Source organism: Colletotrichum fioriniae (assembly GCF_027942845.1).
Source record: "Colletotrichum fioriniae strain IMI 355084 chromosome Unknown scaffold_19, whole genome shotgun sequence".
Classification (NCBI taxonomy): domain Eukaryota; kingdom Fungi; phylum Ascomycota; class Sordariomycetes; order Glomerellales; family Glomerellaceae; genus Colletotrichum; species Colletotrichum fioriniae.
In genome coordinates, this window is record NW_027076855.1 from 665,452 (window position 1) to 692,077 (window position 26,626).

Here is a 26,626-nt window from a genome sequence, read left to right on the forward strand (position 1 = left end):
CCCTTGACGCCATCATCCAGTCACGTCCTGCATTTGCGCTTCCTCTTGTGTTCTCCTAGTAGTGTCTTAGTTTGCAGGGCGCATGCCACTCCCTCCCCCTTCCACCATGTGATTATCTGAGACCCTTGAGCGAGCTCTCGCCCTCCATCAGTTAGCCCCAGGGGGCCACGTGTGGCTGGTGCTTACCATCGTCATCCATGCAAGCCTTTTTCAATTTGGATCTTGGTCTCCAGGGCCTCCCTCGCACTGCTTCGGTTGCATCCCCGCTATCGCGCATCGTTTAAACTTCTTCGCTTGGCTCAGGCCGAACAGCTGTCAGCCTAGCTTCGTTTCGTCTGCGTCTTGTCCGGCGTCTGTTCCCTTGGCCAGCTCAGTGCCGTCTCTAGACTCTACCGAAGATGTGGATCTTACTAATTTACTGTCGGCCGTTGCATCGACTGTCGCATCCGTTGGTCTCCACCACTCTCAACTTCACCCCGAGCATTGAGGTGAGCGATAGCCTGGCTGGTCATTGTGGCGACAATATGGAAAGGCATAATGAGTTTCCCATAGCCGTCGGTTGAATCCGGGCTGCCTCGTCCAAAGTAGTGAATGTCGGAAGTTGCCTTACGCTGAGTCAACTTCACCTTTGCGCTGGTTTTTCCATTTACAAGTTCGGAATTTGGGGGCGGGCCAAAAACGCTATAGAGGCAGGCAACCAATAACAATACCATTCCATTCTTCAGATGACGCTTCCGCTGACGAGGATAGCAGTTTCCTATTGGCCTGTTGGTTTACTTGACTCTCACCTTCACCGAAAAGTTACAATTTCGATGAAGAGCCTGGAATTGGTAAAAAGCCGAAAAAGGTGAGAGAGCAAGGAGGGGTAGGACAACGATAAATGCAGGTCGCGTGGCCGAGCGTTTCTCTTTACCTGGGAATATCTGGATAAAGCTGAGCCACACCACCTCGCAGAAAGTTGGGATGAAGCGATTGTCACGCCTCACGGGGTCCTTGTTCCACTCGGCCTCCTTCACCCGGACATATTCTCTCACATTCACTCTGACCTCCTTTCAAACCGCCCTTTCTCTAAAAGACTTCGCGCAGCCTTCCCCCTGCAGCTCTTCCCTTTCCTCTTTCCTCTTCCACACTTTCGCTCGGTACCTGAAGCTAGAGTACCTACTTACAACTTACAACTTTCATCACCACCAGAACCAACACCAACACCAACAAAAACCCGAGGCTCGACATTTTGATCCAGATATCCGACTTAGCGACTGGTCGATCCAAAGTCGCATCAGCAGGACATCGAGTGCTTTTTGCCTCCCTAGAGTAGGACCGTGATGTCTTTCTCATCCTCGTCTTCGTCATCGAGGCACTCGTCAAGATCCTCAAGGTGCAGCTGCGACAGTTGCGCGGAGTACAGATACGAGAGAACATGCCACGTCGACGGCTGCTCCAGAAAACATGCTTTCATTCGCAACGATCCTCTGAGACCAGACATCAGAATCTACTCTGATTTCTGCGTTGATCGTACGTATAGAATCATCTTTGGCCGAGATCGCACAAGCTAATACTTTCTCCTTCAGATACATGCAAATTTTGCGTGCTTGGTTTAGAAATGTGCAATCGTCCTAAGGACCCTCAGCATCGTTTCTGTAGTGAACGTGAGCTTATTCATTTCCCTCGTGTTGCGATATTTCCTGACATTCAGAGCAGACCGGAGATGCGGAGTAGTGGGCTGCGTTCGGACCGGAGATTGCCCCTCGAACGTGCCACTCCCGTGGATGTGTCCGGACCGTGAGTTCGACCCACTAACACCACATCCGGAGCTATGACGCTGACGTGCATTCTGGATAGACAAATGCTTCGTCGAGGATTGCTACAAGACTAGGGACAAGCTGTATGGCTACTGCGCCGACCATCGATGCCGAGTTGGAAGCTGCTTCGAGAGGAGGATACTCAACTCCGAGTTCTGCGCCGACCACCACTCGCGAATTTGCCGAGAGCTGAACTGTCGAGAGGTGATATACGCAGACCATCGTTGCTTCAATCATCAACGTTGCATCGTCAAAAACTGCAAGTTCCACCGCTTCAGACGTCCAGATGGCGGTCTCTGGGACTTTTGCGAACATCGTGAGTCAACTATTGGCAGCCCCGGAAGTTCGGCAAACTGACAAACAAGCAGACTATGGCGAATTCCGCTGCACGTACAAAGACTGCGACAAGTTGACAATACCTGGCACTCGCTCCTGCGCCATCCACAAGTGCACGTTTGAGGGATGTATCAACTTCCGAGACAACGAGCTTGACAAGGAGAGAGTGTTCTGCAGAGACCACGGATGCGGTGCATCGAGATGTTATGCTGTGGCCGTCGCTATCGATGGGGGTGGCTTTCGTCCCTTTTGCCGGAGACACACTTGCACGATAGCTGGCTGCAACGAGGTGTCCGAGTTTGGTGTTCACTGTCACAAACATCGATGTCACTGGAAAAGCTGCGAAAAGCCATGCCTGGCGGGAGGAGAATACTGCGGTGATCACGAGTGCAAGAGACCTGGCTGTCGCAAGATTGCCAAATTGCAGTTTGGCTACTGTGCAGATCATTGCTGCAAGATTGATGGCTGTATCAATTACTGCGACGTTACGGCAGATAGGATATGCTACGAGCACTCGAGAGGCGACCTCTTCGATCGTATCAAACACCTCGAAAAGAGGTTGAGAGAACGACAACATGAGCACATCCACGAACATCACGATCACCACCATCCACACTTTGACGACATGCAGATTCGTTACGACAAGCTTATCAGAGACTATGACGAATGCCTCATCAGGTTGAACGAAAGCAGAGAGGAGATCCGCATTCTGCGGACCACCTTTATTTCACCAGACGACAACCGCATCTGGCGAAAGGAGCTCGAAGATCGCAACGCTCGTCTATTACTAGATTTAGACAGAGAAGTGAAGAGAAGCGAACATTGGGAGCGCAAAGCCATCGAGTTTGGCCGGAGAATCGACGATCTCGAGGTTCTGTTGGCAGAGGAACGACTGCGACATCCCAAGTCGGATGAATACGTTAGACAAATCGCAGATCTCGTACGCAAAGTCGAGATCCTTGAGGATGAGTTGCGCATCGAGCGCAATAATCATCACATTCACGAAGGGCGACAGCGCGAGATCGAGAAGCTCGTCCGCACCATTGAAGAGCTTGAACGAAAGCTCAAGGGCGATCATATCAAGGTGGATGAGCTCATCAAGAAGGTTGATCTTCTGCAGTCGATACTCGCTGGCGAGAGAGAGCAAAAGGACATTCTTCTGGCTGAGCTTGCTAAGCGGGATGAATATGAGAGATTGAGACGAGAAGAGCGCCGTCGACCTAGAAGAGGGAGCTGGGAGAGAAGATCCCGCGACTCGCGGCCTTGGGGCAGTGTCTTCTGAAACGGAGACCGAACAGTGTGTACAAGACAACGAGAAAAGAAAGGTTGTTTCATAGGATTGAGGAGTATTGGCTTACTTGCATTTGGCGTCGGTACTGGGGATCATTCGGGAAAAGGATATGCGATACCCAAAATTGCCGCCTCACAGGATCAGGCAATAAGTAGTCATAAAGGAGTAATAGAGACAACATTGAGTGGCTCATTGAAGAAGCATCGATAAGGTGAGAACATGAATTCCGCAAGGCTTGATTGTGACACGTTTTACCTTATGTTCTGTTACCTTAGGCCTTATACGAGTGCTCGCCGGCAACAAGTCCTTTGCAAATAGCTTGTAGTGTGTGTAAATCCCAATCTGGCAGTATGTATTTATGAATTTGTTTATATCGGCAGAACAACGCCTTGTTATTTCCCCTTGTTTAAGGATCCCCAGTCAAGACTCGACGGCCGGCAAATATAACTCTATCAAGCTCTGAAAGGAAACAGTGTGAGCTGACAAAGCAGCGAGTCCTCAATCAGGACATTCGAACTCGGACTATATATTGTCTTTGTCAGCATCAAGGTCACTTTAAGAGCAACGTCATACGGGCCTTTACAGCGAGGAAGAGGATGTAGAAATCACATCTATAAGACTATGATGGCAGCTCGGGATCTCTTGTGTTTATCTGAAGTTCAGAACCCCATCAAACATTTTGCAAACATCAGAAACATTAGCCTTCAGTTCCCGATATTGTTCCCCTTTTCCAGATTCCTCGAACCATATCTGGTGGTCCACAAGCCCGCAACCACCAGCCACATGTGTCAACGCCTCAAAATCATCTACTATTGCCCTTGTGGTAACACCGCTTGTATGCGTGCCAATGAGCATCCTATGACGAGAGAGTTCTTCGCCCCAGGCCAAGGAAACGTACTAAGCATCGATATCAGAGGCAACTGGTCCCGATGTTCCTTGTGGCTTCGGCATGAATCGCGCGAGACCGTGTTCAATCCTGCAGTGAGCTCAGAAGGCCGCTGCCCGCATGCCCGCTGGTTCCACCACTTTCATTGCGAGAAGGTTTGCGACGCCTGTTCGCAAGAGCCGGCCAACGTTGAAGCCGGAAATATCGGCTTTTCTTGTCAACAATGGAGTGACCATCGAGTTGCTGTTCCTCTGGAATACATGCCTGCTCATCTGAGAGGCTCACTCTCGCATGGTAGACTAGATGCTAACGGGGAGCCAGTGGGTCATCATGTCAGTGACACTTTCAGCACCGATGCTCAGGCTAGTAGCAGCAGTAGTGAGCTCAAACTGTCGGGTTTGGGAACTTCCAGCAATAGCCCAAACATGATATTGCGACTGCGTGAAAAGACTCAAGAAGTCAACAGAATGTATGAAAGCCTGAAATTCCTTCCCCCAAGCTCACCATACCCTCAAATTATTGGTCTTGAACGCAAAGACAATGACTTCACTAACCCTTTCGATGCCGTAGGATTCGGTGGCAGGATCCGGAATTCGAGCGATTTCTGGAGTCGAGTCAGCCCGTACGGCTCAGTTGGGGCTGAAATGGATATCTACCGCCAAGCCCAACTAACACTACCGCCTACACCAGAGATTCTTGGACAAATTTCGGGGAGCATTCAAGCCGCCATAAGGGCATCTGAAGCTCGCGGAGGAGGTGGTGAAATGAGAGCTCCTAGCCCCCTACCTCGTCCTTCGATGAGCCAGGAGGAACTCTATGCGAGAGGGTTGGCAGATAGCTGGGTACAGAAGCGAAATGAGGGAAATCAGTAGCGGGCATTACCGTGAAACTGTACACTGGTTTCAAGCGGAGGATTCGTTCGCAGGCTCAAATGTGAGAATCTTACCCTGAAAGTCTGAAAGTCCTGATCTCAGCAGCAGATTTTTTTTCTTCGAGAGGGTAGTACTCAATGTGGAAGAGTCTACGAGCTAGTTGTTTCTGGTAGCACTGGTGGGTCAAATTTTCTGCGGTAAGGAGTTGATTGACTTCTAAAAGCATTTGAGCTGTATTATTCTAAGTTTTACCTATCGTACAAGACACGTCCTAGTCTAACATTGACCTAAGCCCCCTGAGAGTAAGGGGAATCTTGCTCGTCTACAACTCTCTTAGCCATGCGTGATCGGTTGCGTTGGGTTGCATGCCAAGTTCACGTGAAAGAGAGTAACGCAGAAACACTCAGTAATCGTCGTCATGGAAAGCGTCATCCGACGATGCGTCCAAGGTACTGGTCAGACGTCTTGAGCCATCTTTCGAGTCCAAATCGAATGGGTTCTTTCCCAGCACCATCTCTAGAGTGATGGCAAATGTTAAAAAACCCAGGGCCATTGTCAAAAGTCCAAGCAGTTGAGTTACGAGCCAGCCGTAGTCCCCGTTAATGGCAACCCAGACCGGGAAGCAGATAAAGCCGTAGACACCACCGACCGACATCGGGGTCAGGAAGAGAACGGCGAGAACTTTCCAGCCAACGAGGTAAGACCGGTAGCGATAGGCGAGTGCCGTGGCAAGAAACACGCCAATCGAGTTGGGTGCCATCCACCACCAAGGGAACTTATTGATGACAACCAGTGGCTGGTTTCCGAAGTAGTGATAAACTCCCATCGGTAGAAGAATTTCCTCCACAATGAGGTCAGAGACCATCATCAGGCCCAGAAAGTACCACAAAGTTCTCGTCGAGGTCTTGTTGGTCAAAAGCTGGAGGTTGATCTGCATCAACGAGCCGTAGCCGAACCAAATCGGTATCCACGGCGGCATTTCACGTCCAAGAATGTGTAAGGTAGCATTCTGGTCGGTCCATGGGTAGTAGATGCATCCGAGAACATCGATAAATGTCTCTGGAAACGCAATCATTGCGCCGCTGAGTGGAAGAAATAAAGGCAAAAGAGTGCGAGAGCGAAGAGCATCTCTCGCGCCGAGAAGAACGGCCGAAAGTCCAATTGCTGTCATAGATATCATGCAGATGATATTGCTGGTCTTATTGTATGGAAGATCTGTTGGTGGTCGAGGAAGATCAAAGGCTGAGTCGATGTTGAAGTCCATGCTTCCACGCTTTGGGAGTTCATGGAAATATGAGCCGATGAGAGCTACGGCCGTGAGGCTGGCAATGACTGGTATGATCAAATTGCGCGACGACGACATTTTTGCTAGATGAGAGGATGTCATATTCGAAACGACTTGAGGAATGGTAATGTGATCTAGAATCTAGGTGATGTATAGTAGGAAGTGCAAATTAGTCTTGAGCGCAACCCGAGAATCGTGCGTCTTAAATAGTTCATCCTTGGTCACCTGGTCGTTCATTCTAACTACTTGAGACCGAACGTTTTTCTGGAATGAAGTGTGTTGCGGTGGAAGTTTTTGGTGAAATAATCTTGGGGCATAAGCTGTTGACAGTTACTCTTCAACGTCGAAACTCGTTCCCGAGCTTCCCCTTTCGGAAGTGTTCACTAACTAATCCAGCCCGTGCTAACTAATGACAGTGGATAGTAGAGTCGTCGAAATAAAGTGCACAGCCTTGATGAATTAAAGAAAGGAGAGTTCACATGTTTGAAAAACCTTGCTCGCGTCCAGACGTCAAACCTTTCACTTGGATGGGCAATTTAGTTTACTTGTACAGCTAATGCTATCCTGGGAATTAGCACCGTTCACCCTCAGAATCAGGGTCTTACCTGATGCTCGCTCGACCTGTTGCTTGAGCACACTAGGGGCGGCACGGATACCCTGACTTACCTCAGTATGTTATGGCAATGACCCTCACAAACATGATGAAGCATATTTGCATTTCAAACTTGAAGTTATTTACACCCACAGATTGAGCGCTTAGTTGGGGCCTACGTCTCAGAACCAACGATGGCAGCTTCACTTGCAAGATCCAATCCCGAATTACGGCGAAATGCATGGTCTGGCCATGCACAATGAGCCCACTAGGGACGGCTACATGCATTCGCTCCCTGTTGACCCATTCTCCACCTATGACAGTTGAAATCGGGGAAGCAATCTCCTGATGATGCCCCACTTAGCTCGGGCAGCTGATTAGAGCAGACATCGGGGTATTAGCCATGCTGGGGTCAACCAACGACTTTCAGCTTGGCAGAGGGGTCCATGAATCCTTCAAAATGAGACCTTTAAAGCTGATTGCAGCCCTCTCTCGTATGGCCTCTCTGTTTCTTCTCAGTGATCACCTATCACAGTCTCATAGAAAGCAACTTCCATCAATAATCACGTCCTGCTAGTTTTACAGTCTCTGCCGCCAGCGAGGAAGCACACACACTTACGAACTCTGTCTCACTCCGGATCTTGAGTCGAATTGTTGAAGTCCTACTACCAAGGAATGGCATCATTGCTTACTCTTCCGCTGGAGATCTTGCAACAAATCTTGGCCGAACTCGCCGACAACCCACCAGAACCACCCAGTTTGGAGTATTCTGTCCCTTCTTTCAATGCCAATCCAACGTCGGCAATACTCTGCCAGACATGTCGCAGTCTCCGTGAGATTGTCGAGCCGGTCCTTCACCGACACATTTACATGTCAAGTGCGAGTGTGAAGAAGTTTATATCGCTGTTCAAATGCTGGATAGCACGCCCTCACTGCGCTCAATACACCCGAAGACTCACAATCGAGGCAATATCACGACGCTATGAAGGGTTTTCTCGGCGTGCAACAACGCGTCTGATTGATCCTGAAGATGCCGATTTCGTTTCTGGCATCATTCGAGATATGGGTCTCAAGATACGACCCGATTGGTACGAGCATTACTGGAACATCAACGTCTTGGTGGAAGTAGCCATGCTACTGGCACAGAACGCCGAATGCGTGGAGCTGTTATTTCAACACAAACGCGGCGTCTATCGACAACCCTTTGATATGATTCCTGAGCCGAACAAGACAACTAAGCCCATCCTCTTCAACAATCTTCGACACCTTCACCTGATACAACCAGGTCTCAGTACTATGGACGAGTTTAAGTCTATTCTGGACTGCGCACCAAACCTTCAAGGACTTCGGCTTGATTTTTGTGGTAACCCCATGTCCGTGTTCACCCTCCCGCCCAATCTCACCAGTCTCATTCTACGGCGTACCAATCTCGGCGCACGACACTTCCAATCAATGACCTCAAATCTCACTATGCTACGCCATCTAGAGCTTGTTTTGAATGGCTTCTCACGAGAAGCATTCATCCTGGAGGCCATTGCAAAGCATCGCAACACTTTGACGAGTCTGGCATTGTTTTCTGACAAAAGTCTTCCCTTTGCAAAGCTGAAGAGTCTCCACAAACTCGAATCCCTTACCACAAGCTTTGAGACTGTCCAATCCGGGGACTTATTGGGCTCAATTCCATCTTCTTTGCGTGAGTTACGCATTTTGGAAGAAACGGATGGCGGGACTACGCATCAGCCTGAGGGGTGGTTCAAAGAATTCAACGCTGACTTGGATACGCGATCGGGAACTCTGCCTAAGAACATGGTCATCTATAAAAGTTTGTATTCCAGGAGGATCGGCCCCGTGCCTTCTCTCACTTGCTGCAACAGGGATTATGTACTTTGGCAGAAGATGAGCGAATGCAGACAGTGACAATACCACAATAGTCCTGGCAACTTCTGCTCGGAACAGTCCGCAGTGCTTCGCCATTGCTAAGAACATGATGTTTGACTTGGAGCCATCTCAGAGAAGAGATGTTGAGATGTGTGTAAAGTAAAGTTGTTACAAGGACCTTGAAGAAGCGTGGTAAAAATGCACAGCGGCGCGATACCAGCAAACGTGCTTAGTCATCATTCATGGGCGCGATTCCAGAAGTTGTTCCACTGAATTATCTTGGTTCCCTCATCAAACTAAATCGTCAACCACCGATATAGGGGGTCCAAGTAGACCATGCCTCCTACACCAGATCCTATGGATGCTAGCCATGTATACGAGAATCCCATCACTCTCAGGTCTTCTCGTAAACCGCGCAGGGCTGGCATTTGGGCTCTCCTCTCACTGGTGCTCCTGGTCAATCTAGCCGCCAGTCTCTACCAGCTTCCCCTCAGCAGAGTCATTGAGCGCCGCCTCTGCCGCGAGCACTATGCAGTCACAGATCCTTCAGTGATCGATAAAGATGGGAACATTGCGGAGGGTCTTTGCAAAGTGGACAATGTGCAGCAGGGTCTTGCTTGGATCCAAGGGACCATGGAAACGGCGTGGATCGTGGGTGGTAAGCGCGCAGGATCTCACTGACAAGGCATTCGCTCCTCGACTGACACCTGTCCAGACTTCATCATGACGATCCCGCTGGGTTTCCTCGCGGAGAGGTACGGTCGGCGGTCCATCCTGTGCCTCAATATTGTGCCCCGCATCATCTTGTTGACGTGGGCCGTTATCGTGGGGTACTTTGAGCAGACCTTGCCGACCAAAGCCATGATCGCATCCCCGTTCTTCTCGGTCCTAGGCGGTGATTGTGTCTTCAACTCAATCACATATGCCATCGCTTCCAATATGACAGACGACCATGTCCTGAGGTGAGTAGACCACCGACCTGACATCGCGCATTACCTCGCTGACTGAGGTGATTAGGGCCACGTATTTCGGATGGATGAGCTCTGTGTCGTATGTCGTCAACTTGCTTGGCCCAGCTCTCGCATCAGCATCTATGAGTCTCCTTCTTTGGCTTCCGTTCTGGATTGGTATTGCCCTCCTTCTTCTGGCCATTCCCGCTGTTTCCCTCCTTGAGGAATCACCCAACAGCCACCCTGACGCGGACGACCAAGCGAGACCTCTCCTCTCGTCTCCTGTCTTGAAAGCCCAAGACGCCGATTCATCGCTCCTGAGATCCATCCTCCAGCGCTTCGGCGTCTTGAAGTCTATCGTCGCAAGTCATCCTCGCAACATGACCCTGCTGCTCATCAGCTTCGTCCTCACCTCGCTCGCAAGCTCAGACACGAAGTTGCTTGTCCAATATATCTCGAAACGCTATCACTGGACGTTCGCGTCGACAGGCTATCTGCTCTCCGCCAAAGCTGTCGTCAACTTCACGCTCCTTACGGTCATCATCCCCGCCATTCTACGGTCGAGACAGAATAGGTCGCGGCATAGTCCGCCCGAGCTGGCCAGTCACCGGATGAACATCCACTTCGCCAACATCTGCTTGATTGTCTCCATCCTTGGTGCTCTAGCGATTGCCGTAGCAAGCCGGATCTGGATGATGGTGCCTTCACTGTTTCTCTATGCTCTCGGCTCGGCGCTGCCAGTGTTTACGCTATCACTGCTCAAGTCTCCCTTCATCTCATCAAAGAGACACGACCAGCCACCCAACTCCGCGGATCCAGAGTCGCACATCTTCTCGATCGTGATGATAGTCAAGACATCAGGATCGCTTTTAGGCGCACCACTGATGATGGTTCTATGGGTGAAGAGCATATCGATCGGCGGCGCAGCTCTAGGCATTCCGTACCTTGTCTCCGCCAGCTGTTATCTTGCTGCTTTGCTCGTCTTAGGTCGCATCACAACGGAGTAATGCAGTTTTCTTTCAGAAATTGGAGTCAACATAGACACGACAGCACAACTCATACAAAAATCCTGGTCATGGATACAATTGCGTGCTTACAAGAAGAATGATATCAGTAGACGACGGTGATTCCAGGAGGAGATGTAAGCCATGAGCACACCTGAAACCATCGGCCGAGAGAACACGCAAGCTCTCTACCCCCGGATGCAACCCACCATAAGTTGGCTCCTGATGATGGAATTCGGGGTTCAAGCCTCCAACCAGGAGCGGCCTCCATGAGCTCAAAGCATCTGGAGTAGCAGAGTATGCGGAAACCAGACACGTACGGCCAGGTAGCTGTCACCCAAGTATTCAATTCGCAATCGCTTCTAGTGGGTTCCGGTTCACGCCGGGCTTTGCCAAGAGCCCATCAAGTACCTCAGTATCTACAACTTCCATTGGTGGTAAGAAATTTGCTATGGTGAGCTTCTCTCTAAGCACAAGATGCTCATCCGACCGACCGGCCACCGTGGAGACCGCGGAAGCCGTGGACTCTCCGGCACATGACGGGTCTAGCTCCGGACCCTCGGCCGCAATACTGGGGTTCGTGACTCCGTCGCCCCGGAAGGTCGCGACTCTCATTTGGAAGTGCCATCACGACCTTTATTGCGCACCCGAGACATCCGAACTTGGAGGTCCAGATAGCTATATGAGCTGTGAGGTATTGTCTTGAACCAACACACACCCTGCAGGCCAAGAAAGGGAGTCCAAGCTATGTTGGTTCCACGACCCCTGTCACTAAGCGGGGGATCTCCGTTGTGCTCACTGAATGCTGCTTACCGTTCAGCTCAAATAGATCAAACAATGGCATCTGATACGTGGGTCTCGATCCTTCGCTTGCTTGCTTACTCCTCAGTTTCATCATCTCATGCTCCTCTCACTTCCACATGTTTATCCCATTGTTCTGTGATCGGGTCACCGAGATTCTCATCTTGCGAAATCCCAACATGTTGCGCTCCAATATAGTGAGAGGTAGAACTCTTACACGCCTCCGACCAAGCCCAAGACCATCATTCCACCACTGCCGCCAACCAGCCCTCCAACCAAAACGCCTCCTCTCAGAGAAAACACCCACCATAGCAGACGAACAGGTCGACATCCTCATAATCGGCTCCGGCGCAGGCGGTTTAACGGCTGCCCTCCGCGCCAGAACCCTCGGCCTTAATCCAGTCGTCATCGAAAAGGAAGCAGCACTCGGCGGCGCTTCGGTAATCTCAGGCGGAGGCCTTTGGATCCCAGCAAACCCAATATCCAAAGCCGCAGGCATATCTGACTCCAAAGAAGATGCCCTCGCGTACTTTGATCAAGCCGTAGGGGACGTTGGGCCCGTCTCGTCGTTGGCGAAGCGCAAGGCGTATCTAGAGAATGGGCCACGGATGATTAGCTTTCTGAGGGATCTTGGTTTCGAATGGAGGTTTAGTAGGGGGTATCCGGACTACTACCCCAAGATGAAGGGCGCCATGGGGAAAGGAGGCGGAAGGACTATCGAGTCCGTGGCGTTTGATACCAGGAAGCTGGGGAGATGGCAAGACGCACTGCCGCCCGCGAATATACCGGTGGCAATCCACGGCGAACAGGCACCGTGGATCACAATGATGACGGCTTCTCTGCAAGCCTTCATCAAGTCGACTCGCATCATGCTACCCATCATCAGCAAAACCATTCTCGGACAGAAACTCGTCAGCCTAGGCCGCGGGCTCGTCGCCCAGCTTTTGTATCTCAACATCAAACAATCAACCGACATCCGCCTACGCACCTCCCTCCTAGACCTCACACTCTCCCAAGCGGGAAAAGTGACCGGCGCAAAAGTCAAACTCCCCGACGGAACCACCAAAACCATCAAGGCTTCCCGGGCCGTCATCCTCGCAGCAGGCGGCTTCGCGCACAACAAACCCCTCCGCGAAAAGTACGGCCCAGCCCCAGCCAGCACGTCGTGGACCAACTCGCCCAAGAGCGACACAGGCGACGCAGTCATCGCGGGGCAGAAACTCGGCGCAGCGACGGCGTTGATGGATGATGCGTGGTGGGGGCCAACCATCTTCGACCCCGTGACGGGGAAACCTCACTTTGCGCTGATAGAGCGGTCTCGACCGCACTGTATCATTGTTGACAACGCGGGAAAGAGGTTCATGAATGAGGCGCAGTCATATACGGATGCTGGACACGACCAGTATGAAAGGAACAAGTCTATAAAGGCGATTCCAGCGTGGTTGATCATGGACACCAACCACCGGAACAGATACATGCTCGGCACCGAGCTCTTCGCGAGAATGAAGCCCAAGAAGCCGGTGGCGAATGGAACAATGTTCGCGGCAAGGACTCTCCGAGACTTGGCGAAACAGATTGGAGTCGACGCCGAAGGTCTGGAAGGTACCATCACGAGATACAACGACATGTGCAAGAGTGGCATTGACGCAGACTTTGGAAAGGGCGACAACGCATACGATAATTTCTTCGGTGATCCTGTCGCTGGCGGACCGAACCCAAACATAGGAGCATTGAGCAAAGCACCGTTCTATGCCATCGCCATCTGGCCAGGCGACTTGGGCACCAAGGGGGGACTCTTGACTGATGAGCATCAGAGGGTACTGAAGGAGGATGGCGAGGTGATTCCTGGGCTGTATGCTATTGGTAACACGGCGGCGAGCATCATGGGACGGACTTATCTGGGAGCCGGGTCGACTTTGGGTCCTGCAATGACGCATGGCTTCCTTGCCATCAATCACATCGCCGAAACCTGAACGTCTGGCTCTACTGAACTGTACTTGCTATCCGAGTGTCACTTATCATGACTGGCTTTCCATCATCCAGTGAAAATATAAGATAGCTTGGTTCGTGGTGACGAGTGTATCTCTACAGGCTTGAGGTCACGCGAGACTATGCGTAGCAGGACCATAATAGGTTGTATTTAACCATCAATATCATATATATACGTTGCTCTGTCTGAAATTTAGATCATGTAAATGAAAGCAGTCGCGTATGACTGCGTGATCTCGCTCGCAATGACAACGCCCTCCATGCTATCCATCGACCTTTGGGTCACTGGTGAATCCAAATAAACAGCACCATGAAAGCACAGCGAACCTTCAACATAAGCACATCTACTCTATGTCATCATCTCCTCTCGTGTACGTCGCCAGTCTACGCCGGTCTAACAGCCTCTAACACAACTCCTTGTGTGACTCTAATGGGGTCGCTTCTGGGGTAGCAACGACGTCTGGTGTCGAAGTTCCGGAGTGTAGCTTGTCGTAGTCGGTTGAGTCAACACTGTTTTTGTCCGATTTTTCCGACTTTGAATCTTCATTCGTCTCGTCCTTGTCGTCTTTGGGGCCCTCAGTTACTTCTTCTGTCTTCTCTTTCACGGATGAATCGACACCAGGCTTCGCAGCTTCGGCGCCGTCGGACTCAAGCTTTTCACGCTCTCCGCCCGCGTTCACCTGGGCGTTGTCGATGTCGGCCTCTCCCTTCTTGCCCATACCACCCTCGAGAAGCTCGCCACCTTCCATGACGACGCGCACTTCAAGGTCCTCATCCATGGAGTAGACACGCACTCCTACAATACAGATGGCGTTCCAGGGATCAGGCAAACCCTCCTCCTCAGATTCGTAACGCTCGTCGTGTCTTTTGGGCGGTCCGGCGGGAGTCAGGCGTGGCTTTCTGACCATGTCATCGTCACTATACAATGCTTCCCAGTCTTCGATGGGCGAGTCGGATGAATCGCCATCCGAGTCATAAGACTTCTGCGCTGGCGGTGCGGGAGCAGGGGTAGGAGCAGGAGCAGGTTTGTCTGCAGGCTTGTCGTCGGCGGCGTCCTTCTTGGCTTCGTCTTTGGACTCTTCCTTAGACTCTTGCTTGGACTCTGGCTTGCCTTCGTCCTTGGATTCTTCCTTAGACCCATCTGTGCCATCTGACTTGGAGTCAACAGCAGCTACGTCCTTGGATTCCTCTTTAGATTCCTCCTTGAACTCGCCTGCACTAACGTCCTTGGAGGCTTCCGTCTGGACGGCTTGGTCCTTGGGCTTCTCCACATCCTTCTTCTTCTTCTTTGCATCTTCCTCTTCCACAAGTTTCGCTTCTTCGGCCTTCTTGGCTTCCGCAGCAGCCTTCTGAGCGGTCTCGAGATTAGCCTTGACCTTGGCTGCTTCGGCCTTCTTGGCAATCTTGCGGTCGCGCTTCTCGTTGTTCTTCTTGGTCTGCTGCTTGGTGACTTCACGGTTGGTGTGACGTCTCTCCCAGAGCTTGCGGCGCTCCTTCTGGCGAGACTCGGAGGCCCTCTGCTGCTCCTTGATCTTTCGCAGCCTGGCGACCTCTTGAAGGTGAGCAGTGCCTTTGCTATGCGCCAAATCGTACGCGGCACCAATTTGCGCCAGCTTGTCGTTCTCGACGCGCTTCTTGCACTCACGCTTTACTACATCTTCGACAGAGGAGATATTAGTGTCCCTCTCACCAGTGACACTCATAAAGATGCTGTACTCTCCGGCTGGCATGTCGGGCAACTCGATAGAGACGGATCTGTCCATAAGATAATTGCCGTGGGAGCGTACGATGTAGTCCTCGGCGCCGGGGCGGTCTCGCTCATGTATACGGAAGTGGATGCGGAAAGAGTATTGTCCCTGGAGTCCCTTGAAGTATCTCGTGTCAAGTTGAGTCAGAACGAGGACTAGAGGCCCATCCTTGGACAACTTGACCTGGAACTTCTCGTTGAACTGGGATTTCCAAGGCACCTCGACGCCGATCCAATGTTGAGCGCATCTCCAAGCGGGGTCGCGGAACAGCCTGGTTCTATCGATGTGTTGGAATTTGCGCAGGAAGTCGTTGTAGTTGATCCAGAAGACAGAGTCATTGCCAAAGTGGTGGCCAAGCTCCTCCTGGACTTCCATGGTCCATTCTTTGGAGCCATCGGACCAAGCACCCTCCCACACGCCCTTGCGAATCTTTCCCCAAGGGTTTCGGAGCTTGATCAAACGCTCTCCAGATTTGAGAGTCCTAGCTTCCATTATAACGTATGCATGGCCTTCCGAGATGCCATTTCTCTCACCATAGCCTCCATCTAGGAGACCGGTAGAGCATCCGAAAAGGAACTCCTCGTTGACTTTAGCAAGTTCGTTTTCCCAGAAGCCCTCGAGGTCAAGAATATCCGAGGTGAGCAGCTCAGTGGTGACACCACCTGAGAGATCTTCCAATCCCTCGCCGATCCAACCACCAGCTAACGAAGCGAAGTCACCGTGGGCCTTGGCATATGCCTTTTCAATCAGCGGTACCCAAGTCTCGTTCTGGTCTTTGCACTGCGCAAAGAACAGTGCCTTGGACCCGGTCTGATAGGTCTTGCGGTAGACACGCTCAACATCCTCTCGGTCGATCTGCTGGAGGAGGTCCCGCTGCATACTAGGCGAATCCCAGCAAGGAGACTTCAAGTACAGCTTGTCGTCGATAATGGAGTAGATCCACTCGCCGTCGCGGTAGAAGACGAAGCCGTAGATGCCGATGCGGGTGTCATACTCAACGCAAATGCGCTGAATACCGCCCTCGACATTGGCGAGGGCGGTCAGCGTAGCCATCAGCCAGCAGTCCCCAAGGCTCCCCTGTTTCACATCTCCGCCATTGACGTTCTTTAAAAAGGTTGGCTTCTCGAAGATTTCGTGAACACGCTTTACTGCCTTCGGAACAGATGCGCTTGGGTTCGAGAGAGTCGTTCTGGAAAGCTGCCATTTGGTGTGGCCGAGAGTGTTGAGACAGTGGCCCTTCTCCCACTTCAAATCCCAGTCCTGTATGGCCCGTTAGCCCCTCAACGTCCAAGCAGTAAGAAATTGAGGTGGAAGTCACTCACCAAATCCCAACCAGGGTCACGATATCGCATGTTGACTCTACGACATTCTTGGATAATCTTCTTCACTTTACGGCGGCACTCCTCGACAGCTCGTTCGTATCCAGCACTCAGCAACTCGTTGGGCTTCTCTGAGCTCGCTGGGGGCAGAACCGGGTCGAATGGTAGTACAGCCAAAGCCTTGTTGAACTTTTTGTCCTGAAACTTCTTCCAAATATGGTTGATAGAAGGCTGCGGAGGCGTCTTCTTCTTCTTCGTCTTCTTCTTGTCGGTGTTGTTGGTCGATGCCGGCACAGGGCGCGGGCGACGAGGGTCGTCCGACTCCTCTGAAGAGCTGTAGCCGTGCATGGTGAGAGTGCGGTAGAACAGACACGGAAGCTCGAGAATTAAGTGGTGTTGCAAGTCTGAGGAATCACAACGGTCGAAGACGAGGCAGGTGGTAGGTGGGAGCTGAGCAGTAGTTTTCTAGAACTGCCAGCTTACAGAAAACGTCCCGAGCTTAGTGTTGTACACGGGTCAGTTACGGCAAGATTGGGCGAAAGGAGGGCGGTCTAATGCCTTGGCACAGACAGAGGACCGACTCGAGCAAGATGGAACGGCGAAGGAAGGTTATGGAGGGTATCTTTAGAGGCATAGACGAGCACGAGTCGTGGACGGAAGACGAGGCAGGTTATAAAGGAAACAAAAACGAGGAGGGAAAGGGTACAACGTAGACGAAGGAGGGCTCACCTGGCTCGTAATAGTCGCGGAACTGGGTACATCCAACAAAAGCGTGGCAGCCTCGCCGGAAGTATTGGACGATCTGACAAGCATGAGTCGAGGCCGGGGCCGTGACCGGGATGGCGGAGGTGGAGAGTGGCTCGCACCACATGGATGTAGACGATGGAAAGCCATAGCTATTTACTCCGTAGGCTATTGCGAGGCAGCCAAGGCATCGAGTCGGAAGCCGAGGAACCACATCCATTGTCGCCATCGGCACTTGGGAGGTTGGCGGCATCAAGGGCCCCGGTAAAGGGCAAGCAGGCCGGCGTGGCTGATGGTGATTGTCGTGATTGCTTCCCCCTGTTTCCCCGTATCACTCAATATGTCCACGGCGAATCCTTGGAGGTCGAGCGAGCACTGGGCTTTGAGTGGGGCCAGGGTGTCTCTTGGCGTCGAGCCGGTCGATTTCAGGGTTCCAGAAGGCAGTTCCTCGGATCGAAGGGTGTCAGGTTTCTTCCATTTTGTTGGTGCCACGGTGGAAGACGGAGAGGGAGTTGCGTGGATGTCTTGGACGGAGACAAAGAACGGCGCGCACGGCTGCGGTTGAGGAGGGAAGTTGGATGGGAGAATCGGAGAGAACGGGAATGGTGGAGAGTGGAGGTATCGATACAGCTTGTGTGGGGTGGAAAGTACATGAGCGAGGAACGTAAGGTACCTTACCTTGGACCCCCAATCGTGTCATGCACTACACTCCAGGGGACACTGCAGAGTCGTTAGCGCCGTGGGTGCGCGGTCGCACCCTGCGATAAGACTTTAGTTGGTGCCGCTTCAGGGTCTCGACGCCTATACAACAGATCTGATTGGTTGAAGTCTTCTGCTGATACCGATAAGGCCGCCCAGGCGAGGCGGATAAGGTTCCTAATCGGTTGGCGCCCTTTGATTTTCGGCATGCGCGAACCTCCTCAACCTAAGCTCCTTCGCCTTTTGTTTCCTTCCTCGCTCTTCTGTCCGATCTTTTTCCTCCGCGAGGCAATTCAGACATTCCATTGTCAGTCAATCACCAACCTAATCCATATGCCCTCCATCTTTCCCATCTGCTTGATTCCGGTTCCATCCATACGATACCTCGGTACAAGAGAACGACACAGCATCTACTGTCAATGAAAGGCTCACTTCCGATATTCGGTCACTAATCTTTTCTTCAACACCACCCGTGGACCGTGTTACACAGCTCCCCGGCAGGCAATGGTACAGAGACACAAAAGGCTCTACGGATAGACATCCCGCCATCAGCCGCGTCTGACAGACTTGGTCCCGTTTATCTTTCACGCTTTGGTGCCTGTGTTCGCGTAGCACGAGCTCGGCGAGGTTGCGGATACCAACCACCACCAACCGAGATCCACTCCCGTTGGTATCCCCCATCCGACATTGCCGTTAGAACTTGGGGCAACGTTGGAGGTACACTATTTACACGGCCGGCCTAGCATCCCTGAGCTCGGCCAGGGTGCAAGCTCGACGGTGGCAATCAGTTATTGATTCACGCTCGATCAACAATATTCGCACTTCGGCATGAAGGCATTCACAGTATCCATTTGGGGGCAAACGCCCAGGCTGACTGCCTTGCGACTGCCTGGCATTGCGTTCCATCGCCAACCCCAATTCACGGTTAACGAGATGTATTGGCCAGCGCGATATGAACCCTGATGCACGGCTTAGGCAACGACATCACTTAACCTGGTCAACAAGCAGGCCAATCTGTCAGCACAGCCAGACCATCGTTGACTTTCGTTTTTTTTTCTTTATCAGGCTGCCTCTTCATAACCCCGCGATGTACGATAATCGCTGAGGCTCAGCTTCAGCCGTACGCAAGCGACCCTACAAACCCGCGCCGAACGTCACACTCTCGTATACCACATCTGGACGACGTTGCAGCAATCGACGCCTGCCAGAACCTTAATCATCCTGCAATTGACCAAACTCATTTTGACATTTTTCCACTTCAACTCACACATAGAGATGCTCTACTCCATAGGGACCAACAAACATTTCCCTCTTATCAAGTTGCCTCGAAACATTCAAGAGCTAGACCCTGGCAATTTCTGCCCCGACTTTGGACGGATAAAGATAGATCATCGCAGCACGATAACCCAAGTGCCAAGTTACCTTGAGCCCGTCCCCGAACAACACGCCCGCCTACCACATCGGCTCTAGGCCCACATTGCCACTAGTGGGTGCTTTTACTGGGCTCCTCCACTGGCTTGCGGCGGTGCAGGGGAAGGCAACAAGTCACACATGCACGAAGCGCCAGGAGGATTGATAATGGAATCCGGGGATATCGAGGCGACGAGGAGATGTGATACCCATCTGTGCCATGGTTCGAGGCCATCTGGCCCTGCAACATTGCCAGCCTCCTGTACGAGACCCCAACAACGGCATGGCATGTTGCTGGCCTAAACACTCTGCCATTATTCAGATACAGATGCACCATGCAGGAGGTGGCAGGGGCCATGTTCCTCCACTAAATCTGCCCCGTAGCACCTCACATCACTTGTCACAAGTAGCATCCGACCAGATTCAAGCATGTCAGCAATCACAGTGTGCCGCATTACAGCACTGCGTGGTGCGTGGTGCGTGGTGCTCTCTCAACCAGGCTTCAACAAAATTCACGGCCTCAGAACCATGTCGTCCGCCTTGTTTGACATGGCTTCTTGCAATTCGTCTTGTGCGCGAACCGGGAGACACCGCATGCGTCCGAGCCGAAGTTAGCGGAAGCCCAATGCCGGCTCCGGATCCCATCTGTTCTGGCCCAAAGCAATACACTGCATGTCTACAGACGACAGATAGTATGCATTTCAGCAATATTGACAGCTCGTCTTCTATCACAGTCACCACTGGCATGGAATCGAGGGCGACCATACCCAAGACTCGACGTTGGTTAGCCAGCCAATGTTTCTCGCGACAGCATGCAACCTGACCTCTCTTGTCATGCCACTCTCCAGTAGCCTAAGGTATGGATGGGGGCCTCATTATTGCGTGAACAGCACACCGTGCCGCTGAGCCACTGGCAAGGCGATTGCCTATTTCATGTAGAGGTATTCCAGAGTCAAGACACATGAAGCGACAAAGCGGCCAACGACATCAGATGAGACTATCAAGGACCCAGACTGATTCGTGTCACTGTGGCCGGGCATGGACGGGAAAACGGAAGGCAGAAAATGCAACCAAAGACCGCAAGAGAAAAAGGGGACCAAGGAACTAATCACACCCACCCAGCCAGTGCCAGCCACTTTCGAGGACCCTGAGTCGGTGTGGATGGACCCTGATCGTCCAAAGCACCGGAAACACGCCAGTGGCGACAAGGCTCAGGCCGTGCTACGGAATAGCCGTTCCGAATACGTTGAGATACCGAGGGAAAAGGGTTGATTTAGTAATTAACGGCTTTCGCATACAGTGGCAGCGTCGTACCGAGCTTGACGCCAAAAAACAACGTCGCATTGCCTATCCGTCGAGAATTAGGGGCATGTACTTTGCACACCGACTCGCTGGCTTCGGATACTTGCCGCTTTGGGTCAAGGTCTGGACCAAATGCCCCCTTGTCGGACGACGTCCGTTGCCTCACCGACTTCACACCGTTTCCTCCGATCCCGCAGCTCCATCCTCTTCTGGCGTTCCCACGTTCCCGCCTATCATAATGCCATCCAAGCACAACTTCTGCACGATATGCTCCTGGACCTGCGTCCGCTTCTCCATCATTTACTTGATTAAGAGAGTTTGTGTAACCGTAGTTTGGTGCTTTGTCTCAAGCATGTTGGGTATTCGCATTTCACCCCCATTTACAATAATGGGGCTGAAGAGATATCGAACCGGAACGTCCAGCTTGTGCTCAGCTCCCTGGCCAAGTGGACTAAGTTATGCTAAGCGTACCCGTTCAATAAGAATTGCATGCAGTATGGAGGGACTATGATTACCAGCATTTATTGGTGCAGCTGTCTTTTTTTTTTTTCTCTTTTGGTAAGTAGATATTTGAATGAATTGAGAGTAACGTCAGTCAACGTAGCCACTGTTGCAAATAGTAAGTAACGAGATATCCAATACTTGAAGCCATCAGATCAGTTTGGTGAAGCTCTTTAGTGAAGCGTCACTCGATATAACTTTTTTGAGAAGACTTGCCATAGTCACTTTCTATCATACTGGAAGTACCTTACCGTTAGTAGACACATGGATGAGAATTACTACCAGACCTTCCCCGGACTCAATAGAGTCTCTAAAACCCCCCACAGCAGCAACTTTGTCCTCAGTCTTGTTCTAGATAGTCTTTCTCAGGTTCCCTGCCGTCTTCGATGTCAGGCTTTGTCGGCGTGGAGCCGCTCATCAAGGTATAAGGCTGAGCGTTCCGCTGAAGTATGTTCCATGTAAGTCCGACTTGGTGCGCCACAGCCGGTGTTGCTGGCAATGCTCTCCACAGTTTTGAACGATTATTTAGGATGTTTGCTCTGCTTTGATGTATATCCACCTGGACGGTCGTCTAGTAGTTGGTGGGAAATCCGTGTCGTGTTGAATCACAGCGTAGAGGGCTTCGAGGGAAGGATCTATGGTCTATAGACTCAATGCCGCTACGCTCTTGATTATTTTGTGACGTTAGCTTTGGTTGAAACTGTATATATACATATTCGGCAATCTGGTATCAAAGTTCAATTTCACGACGGCTGATTCTGATGCCTCATCTCATGGCACCCCAGAGTCTTATTGGGCCAGCGCCTGGCTCCCTGGAAATACCAAACTCCAACTTTCTGATCTCTCAAAAGCTCAATTTTGTCTATCCATGAACTAGCTCATCTCCTCCTATGGGCTGTATATAAAAAGAGTTCATGATAGTCTAGGGTGTAATTCTTCTAGCCATCGGAGACAGCTTTAAACCTACCTGGATGGCCACTGACTCCACGACAAGACGGCAGGATTGCAACGACACCATGAAGTTGAAGGTATTTCTCGTGGTTACCGGAGATGGGTTTGTTTAATAGTGATCGGAGATGCGTTTCTCACATTCTTATAACATCGCCCCTCTCACCGTCTCCAGGAACAGAAAGCACCACCCCTCTCTCAATCTTGCAACCCATTCTTCCTCGTTAAAGACTTATCAGTGTGTTGAGTACACAAACACTTCATCGCACTAGCTTTCCCGCAACCATACACCCGCACTCATATAACCATACCCTTCTCTCTATCAATTTCACGATGATGACCAACGTGGAAGCCGAAAGCAGAAGCAAGCCCAGTCGTCAAGTCTGGCGACAGGCGGTTATAGCACACATCAACCTTAGCACTGTCACCAGACAGAAGCACCATAAAGAGGAGCAAGAGAGACCTGCCACTCCTAATCAGGTGGCTTACAACGAGCAAGATGTCGTCGAGCCGGCCCCGGTCCACCTTGACGGCACTTTTGCAGCCATCTTCGTCGAAAATCTGGAGACCGTAGCTGAAGAGATGGGTATTCTGCATCCAAACGCCATGGATTCAAACGACCTCTCCACTAGCGAAGATATGTACGATTCAATTCCCATAACCCAGCCAGCGGTCCTTGGTCAGTCCAGTGTTTCTAGCGGAGCCTATCTTGTCTCGCCTTCGGCCAGCCTGTTGGTCGACCTAGACTACGGATACAACCAAGCGAACGAAATACAGCACCAGAATTCCGTGCCCCAGTTCGACGCACCCGGCAGCTCAAACGGAGAACGATCTGAGCAGACATCCGAGTCCTCTTCGCAATGGTTCGCTAGATTATTCCATACATATCAGAACCCTAGCGACCAAAACCAGTCGCCCTTCACTCGCCACACTTCAACTGCGCAACATAAGGAGTCTCATTCAAGCCGCCTTCTCGACGAGCGTTGTACATGGAACAACCTCGATGATCGATCAGAACAGGTTGAGAACTCAAGCAACGAGGGCTTGGTTCCTCCCCATAATACGCCAGTTGACTCTGGAGACGTCAGCTCCGTCAACACACCAGCTCCAGCCCCATCGTTGGATCGCGGTCCGAGTATCCGGCTTCAAAAAGCACTGGCAGAAGACCAAGAGGCCTGGGAACCCCTCAAGAAGCCGATCAACGAGCTCGTCGTGTCTAGCGAACCGCTCCCCCCATCTGGTACCCAGAACAGCCTTCTTCAAGCGGCTGAACGAGCGGGCGTCTGGCGTAACGACTTGGGTATTTTTTTTGCGGAAGAAGAGAGGAAAAAGTTGGTACAGAACAAGTATGATAGTGAGGTGAACCTGGTACGACGTCTTCGGGCAGGCCTTGAGACGAAGATCGAGAAGAGGCCCTGTTACCTGCTTTGGCTGGAAGAGAGGCACCAGCTCTCGACGGAGCGGATGTTGACGTCAGCTACGACACGTCTTGCGGATTACGCGGAGGGGTACAAGGCGATTAGTCTGAGAGAATTGTGTCGGAAGCGCGGACATCTTGGTGATTCCCATGGGCAGGTGCCCGTCTGAGAGACTCCCTCATACCTCTGATCTGCAATATTCAGCAGCAGCAACATCAGTAGTGGCAGTCACCACTCCTCGACTAGCATCCGCCTCGCGCGCAGGAAACTAGACGAAAGAGCTTCAGCGGCTTCTTGAGAAAAGCCTCGAGGTAGCTAAAGACGGGCGGCATGGGCGGCTTGAGCCAGGCGCAGCCGCAATACAGAGAGGCAACATGGATCTAATTGATAGCAGACATGAGCATCATGCACGTCTACGAGAGAGACGAGCAGGAACGAGGTAAATCCCATTCAAATGGGAATATTGGCGAGACCGGGTCGCCTGTATCAATTAGTGTGTATAGGTACCTTAGATTACAATGCCATGCAACGACCCATCCATGATACTTGGCCTTCGTAAGCTTTGACATGGTGAACCCATCTACAGTCTAAGAAGTTTTCCTCGCTATGCGGATAAACCTAGTGAAATCGGACTGTCTACGCTTGCACATCACTCTCAGTCGTCACAGCACCATTCTTCAAAACAGGCTCGCCAGGCTGAACAGCGCCATAACTTGGCCCTTCACCCGCTCCCAAACCCCTCTCCTCTTCAGGCACAAGCACAGCCCTCTCCTGATTCTTCTTGTCGATGCTCCTCCTCCAAGGCCGGTACACCACCACCGAACCGAGTCCAACAACGACAAAGAGACCGCAGATGCTGCCGCCGATGATGTCAAAGTGCTCCCCGATCGCGTCGACGCCGTCCCAGAAGCTCCCTTCGGGCTCAGCGACGTTGGCGATGAGAGACAGCACCTGAATGATTCCGATAAATGCCGAGACGAAGACGGTGATGCCGGTGAGGACAATGGAGTAGTAGAGGATAGCAACGCGGTCTCTTGAGAATGCCTTTGAGGTGTAAAGGGCCATCATGAGGGCGCCGTCGGTGGTATCGAGGAGGCACATGCCAGCTGTTGCAGGTCAGTAAATGCACTTCAGTATGTCATGCAAACTCACCTGTGAAAAGAACGGGGAAAATGAGAATAAGCCAGATGCTCGTCCCCTGCGCACCATGCACACTCGACAACCCAAGAATAGCAATCTCGGAACTCGTATCAAAGCCCAACCCAAAAAGGATCCCCAGAGGAAACATCTTCCAAGGCCGGTCGACGACACGGAAAACCTTTCTAAACACATTGGCCAGGAACCCCTCGCCCTCCAACTTGAGATCCGTTGCCGCGTCGCCCTCTTCCTCCTCGGTAGGCGTGTACCCCTCTATCCCGCGCCGCCTCTCCTCCTCCAGCACAACCCGCAACCTCCGGATGAGCTTATACAGCACCCACCCGTTCCCAGCGCACAGAAGCAGCAAGAATGCCGCGCTGACGCTCGTGCCGATGATGTTCCCCACGCGCGTGAAGCCATCGAAGCGGTCCCGTAGCGCGCCGCTCGTGGCGGCTACGACGACGCAGGTGACGATGACGATTGTGCTGTGACCCAGGGAGAAGAAGGTTCCCACTGTAACAGGCCGTTGACCGGAAGCGATGAGGCGGCGGGTCATGAGGTCGATGGCGGAGATGTGGTCTGCGTCGAGGGCGTGGCGGAGGCCGAGGACGTAGGAGAGGGCTGCGGGGGAGATGAGAGAGGGGTGAAAGTGTAGGATGATGCCGGCGACGATCCATATTATGATGTTGATTGTGACGAGGAGTGCGATGATGCGTATTGTCGGTGCCGGGAGGACGCGGAGGGCAGGCGGAATGGGGAGGTTGGCAAAGGGGACGCGGAAGCGCGCCATCGTTGTGGTGTATGAGGCCACGATAGTGACTGTGATCTATGTGGTCTTTGGTAAAGGTGGTTGTGAGTTTTCTAAGAAGCTCTATGATCTAGGAAGGCTAAATGATGAAAAACAGATGAGACGGATGTTTGTGAAGAGGTTGATTTTGAGACGGAGTGCCCAGCCGGCGGGAAACAGCTCGCGAAATGGCGGCCCTCCGGCCCCTCAGGTCTCCTCACGGCGGGGGAGCTCCCCCACCCTTTGCACCCTCACAATACATTGAACATCGATCATTGAGCTACCTATAAGAGGCAAGCACCTAGTGAGAGAGGCAGAGATAGCGTGAAAATACTTGCTCACAGCGGCATTGAGAAGGGCACATTGCGGTGGCAGATTCGTCTCATGGCTGCGCGAGTGACCGGCAGGACCCCTCACGACCCCTCCATCTTTTAGGCGCTATCTTATCGGCCATGCGGGGGCCATTGAGAATGGGGCCGCTCCGAGCCGACGGCGGCCGCCGGCCTTTGGTTCCGGGTGAGGTACTAACTGAGATGCTTAGTAAAGTGCTTTGAATTCTGTTAGTACCTGTGACATCTCCTTGAAATCTATCGCATTCTTCTCAAGACATATTTCAAGACATCAAACTGGCGTCAATATGTTTTGGCTGCTTGGCTAAAAGGTAGGATTGAGGCTTTGGGTGGGATTCGTTTAGATCTGGATGAGAAAACTGGAACCACCAAAGCTTGGCCTCTAACGTATGGGTAAGTGCCTACCTTACCTTGACTCGCACATCCCATTACGATATTTTATAGAGACTTATACCTATTCACTCGTGAGTTCCCATGCTTCTTGCTGAACGCCTTTCAATACCATTGCAAGCCTCTCACGCATGTCTACAATGCCACCAATCCCCCATTGATAAGATGAGGATGAGGATAAGATAACAAA

At 51.8% G+C, this 26,626-nt stretch overlaps 5 protein-coding genes across 5 annotated transcripts; 3 read left to right on the top strand and 2 right to left on the bottom strand.

The window, feature by feature from the left end:
* Window positions 1–2,760: 2,760 nt before the first annotated feature.
* N0V96_011912 (uncharacterized protein) lies at window positions 2,761–3,417 on the top strand (the record flags this gene model as incomplete). The annotated part of the gene is made up of 1 exon (XM_053192534.1): window positions 2,761–3,417. The coding sequence occupies one exon, from the start codon at window positions 2,761–2,763 to the stop codon at window positions 3,415–3,417; it is 657 nt and encodes a 218-aa protein (XP_053049891.1).
* Window positions 3,418–11,640: 8,223 nt separating this feature from the next.
* N0V96_011913 (uncharacterized protein) lies at window positions 11,641–13,667 on the top strand (the record flags this gene model as incomplete). Its single annotated transcript, XM_065759435.1, has 2 exons — window positions 11,641–11,646; window positions 12,018–13,667. The coding sequence occupies 2 exons, from the start codon at window positions 11,641–11,643 to the stop codon at window positions 13,665–13,667; spliced, it is 1,656 nt and encodes a 551-aa protein (XP_065611999.1).
* Window positions 13,668–14,087: 420 nt separating this feature from the next.
* N0V96_011914 (uncharacterized protein) lies at window positions 14,088–16,799 on the bottom strand (the record flags this gene model as incomplete). The annotated part of the gene is made up of 2 exons (XM_065759436.1): window positions 14,088–16,620; window positions 16,795–16,799. 2 exons carry the CDS (start codon window positions 16,797–16,799, stop codon window positions 14,088–14,090), a joined length of 2,538 nt encoding a protein of 845 aa, XP_065612000.1.
* Window positions 16,800–22,757: 5,958 nt separating this feature from the next.
* N0V96_011915 (uncharacterized protein) lies at window positions 22,758–23,941 on the top strand (the record flags this gene model as incomplete). Its single annotated transcript, XM_053192529.2, has 1 exon — window positions 22,758–23,941. A coding segment is annotated over one exon (1,184 nt), but the record flags the coding sequence as incomplete, so codon positions are not given.
* Window positions 23,942–24,408: 467 nt separating this feature from the next.
* N0V96_011916 (uncharacterized protein) lies at window positions 24,409–25,699 on the bottom strand (the record flags this gene model as incomplete). The annotated part of the gene is made up of 2 exons (XM_053192528.2): window positions 24,409–24,878; window positions 24,925–25,699. The coding sequence occupies 2 exons, from the start codon at window positions 25,697–25,699 to the stop codon at window positions 24,409–24,411; spliced, it is 1,245 nt and encodes a 414-aa protein (XP_053049885.1).
* Between the last annotated feature and the right edge of the window lie 927 nt (window positions 25,700–26,626).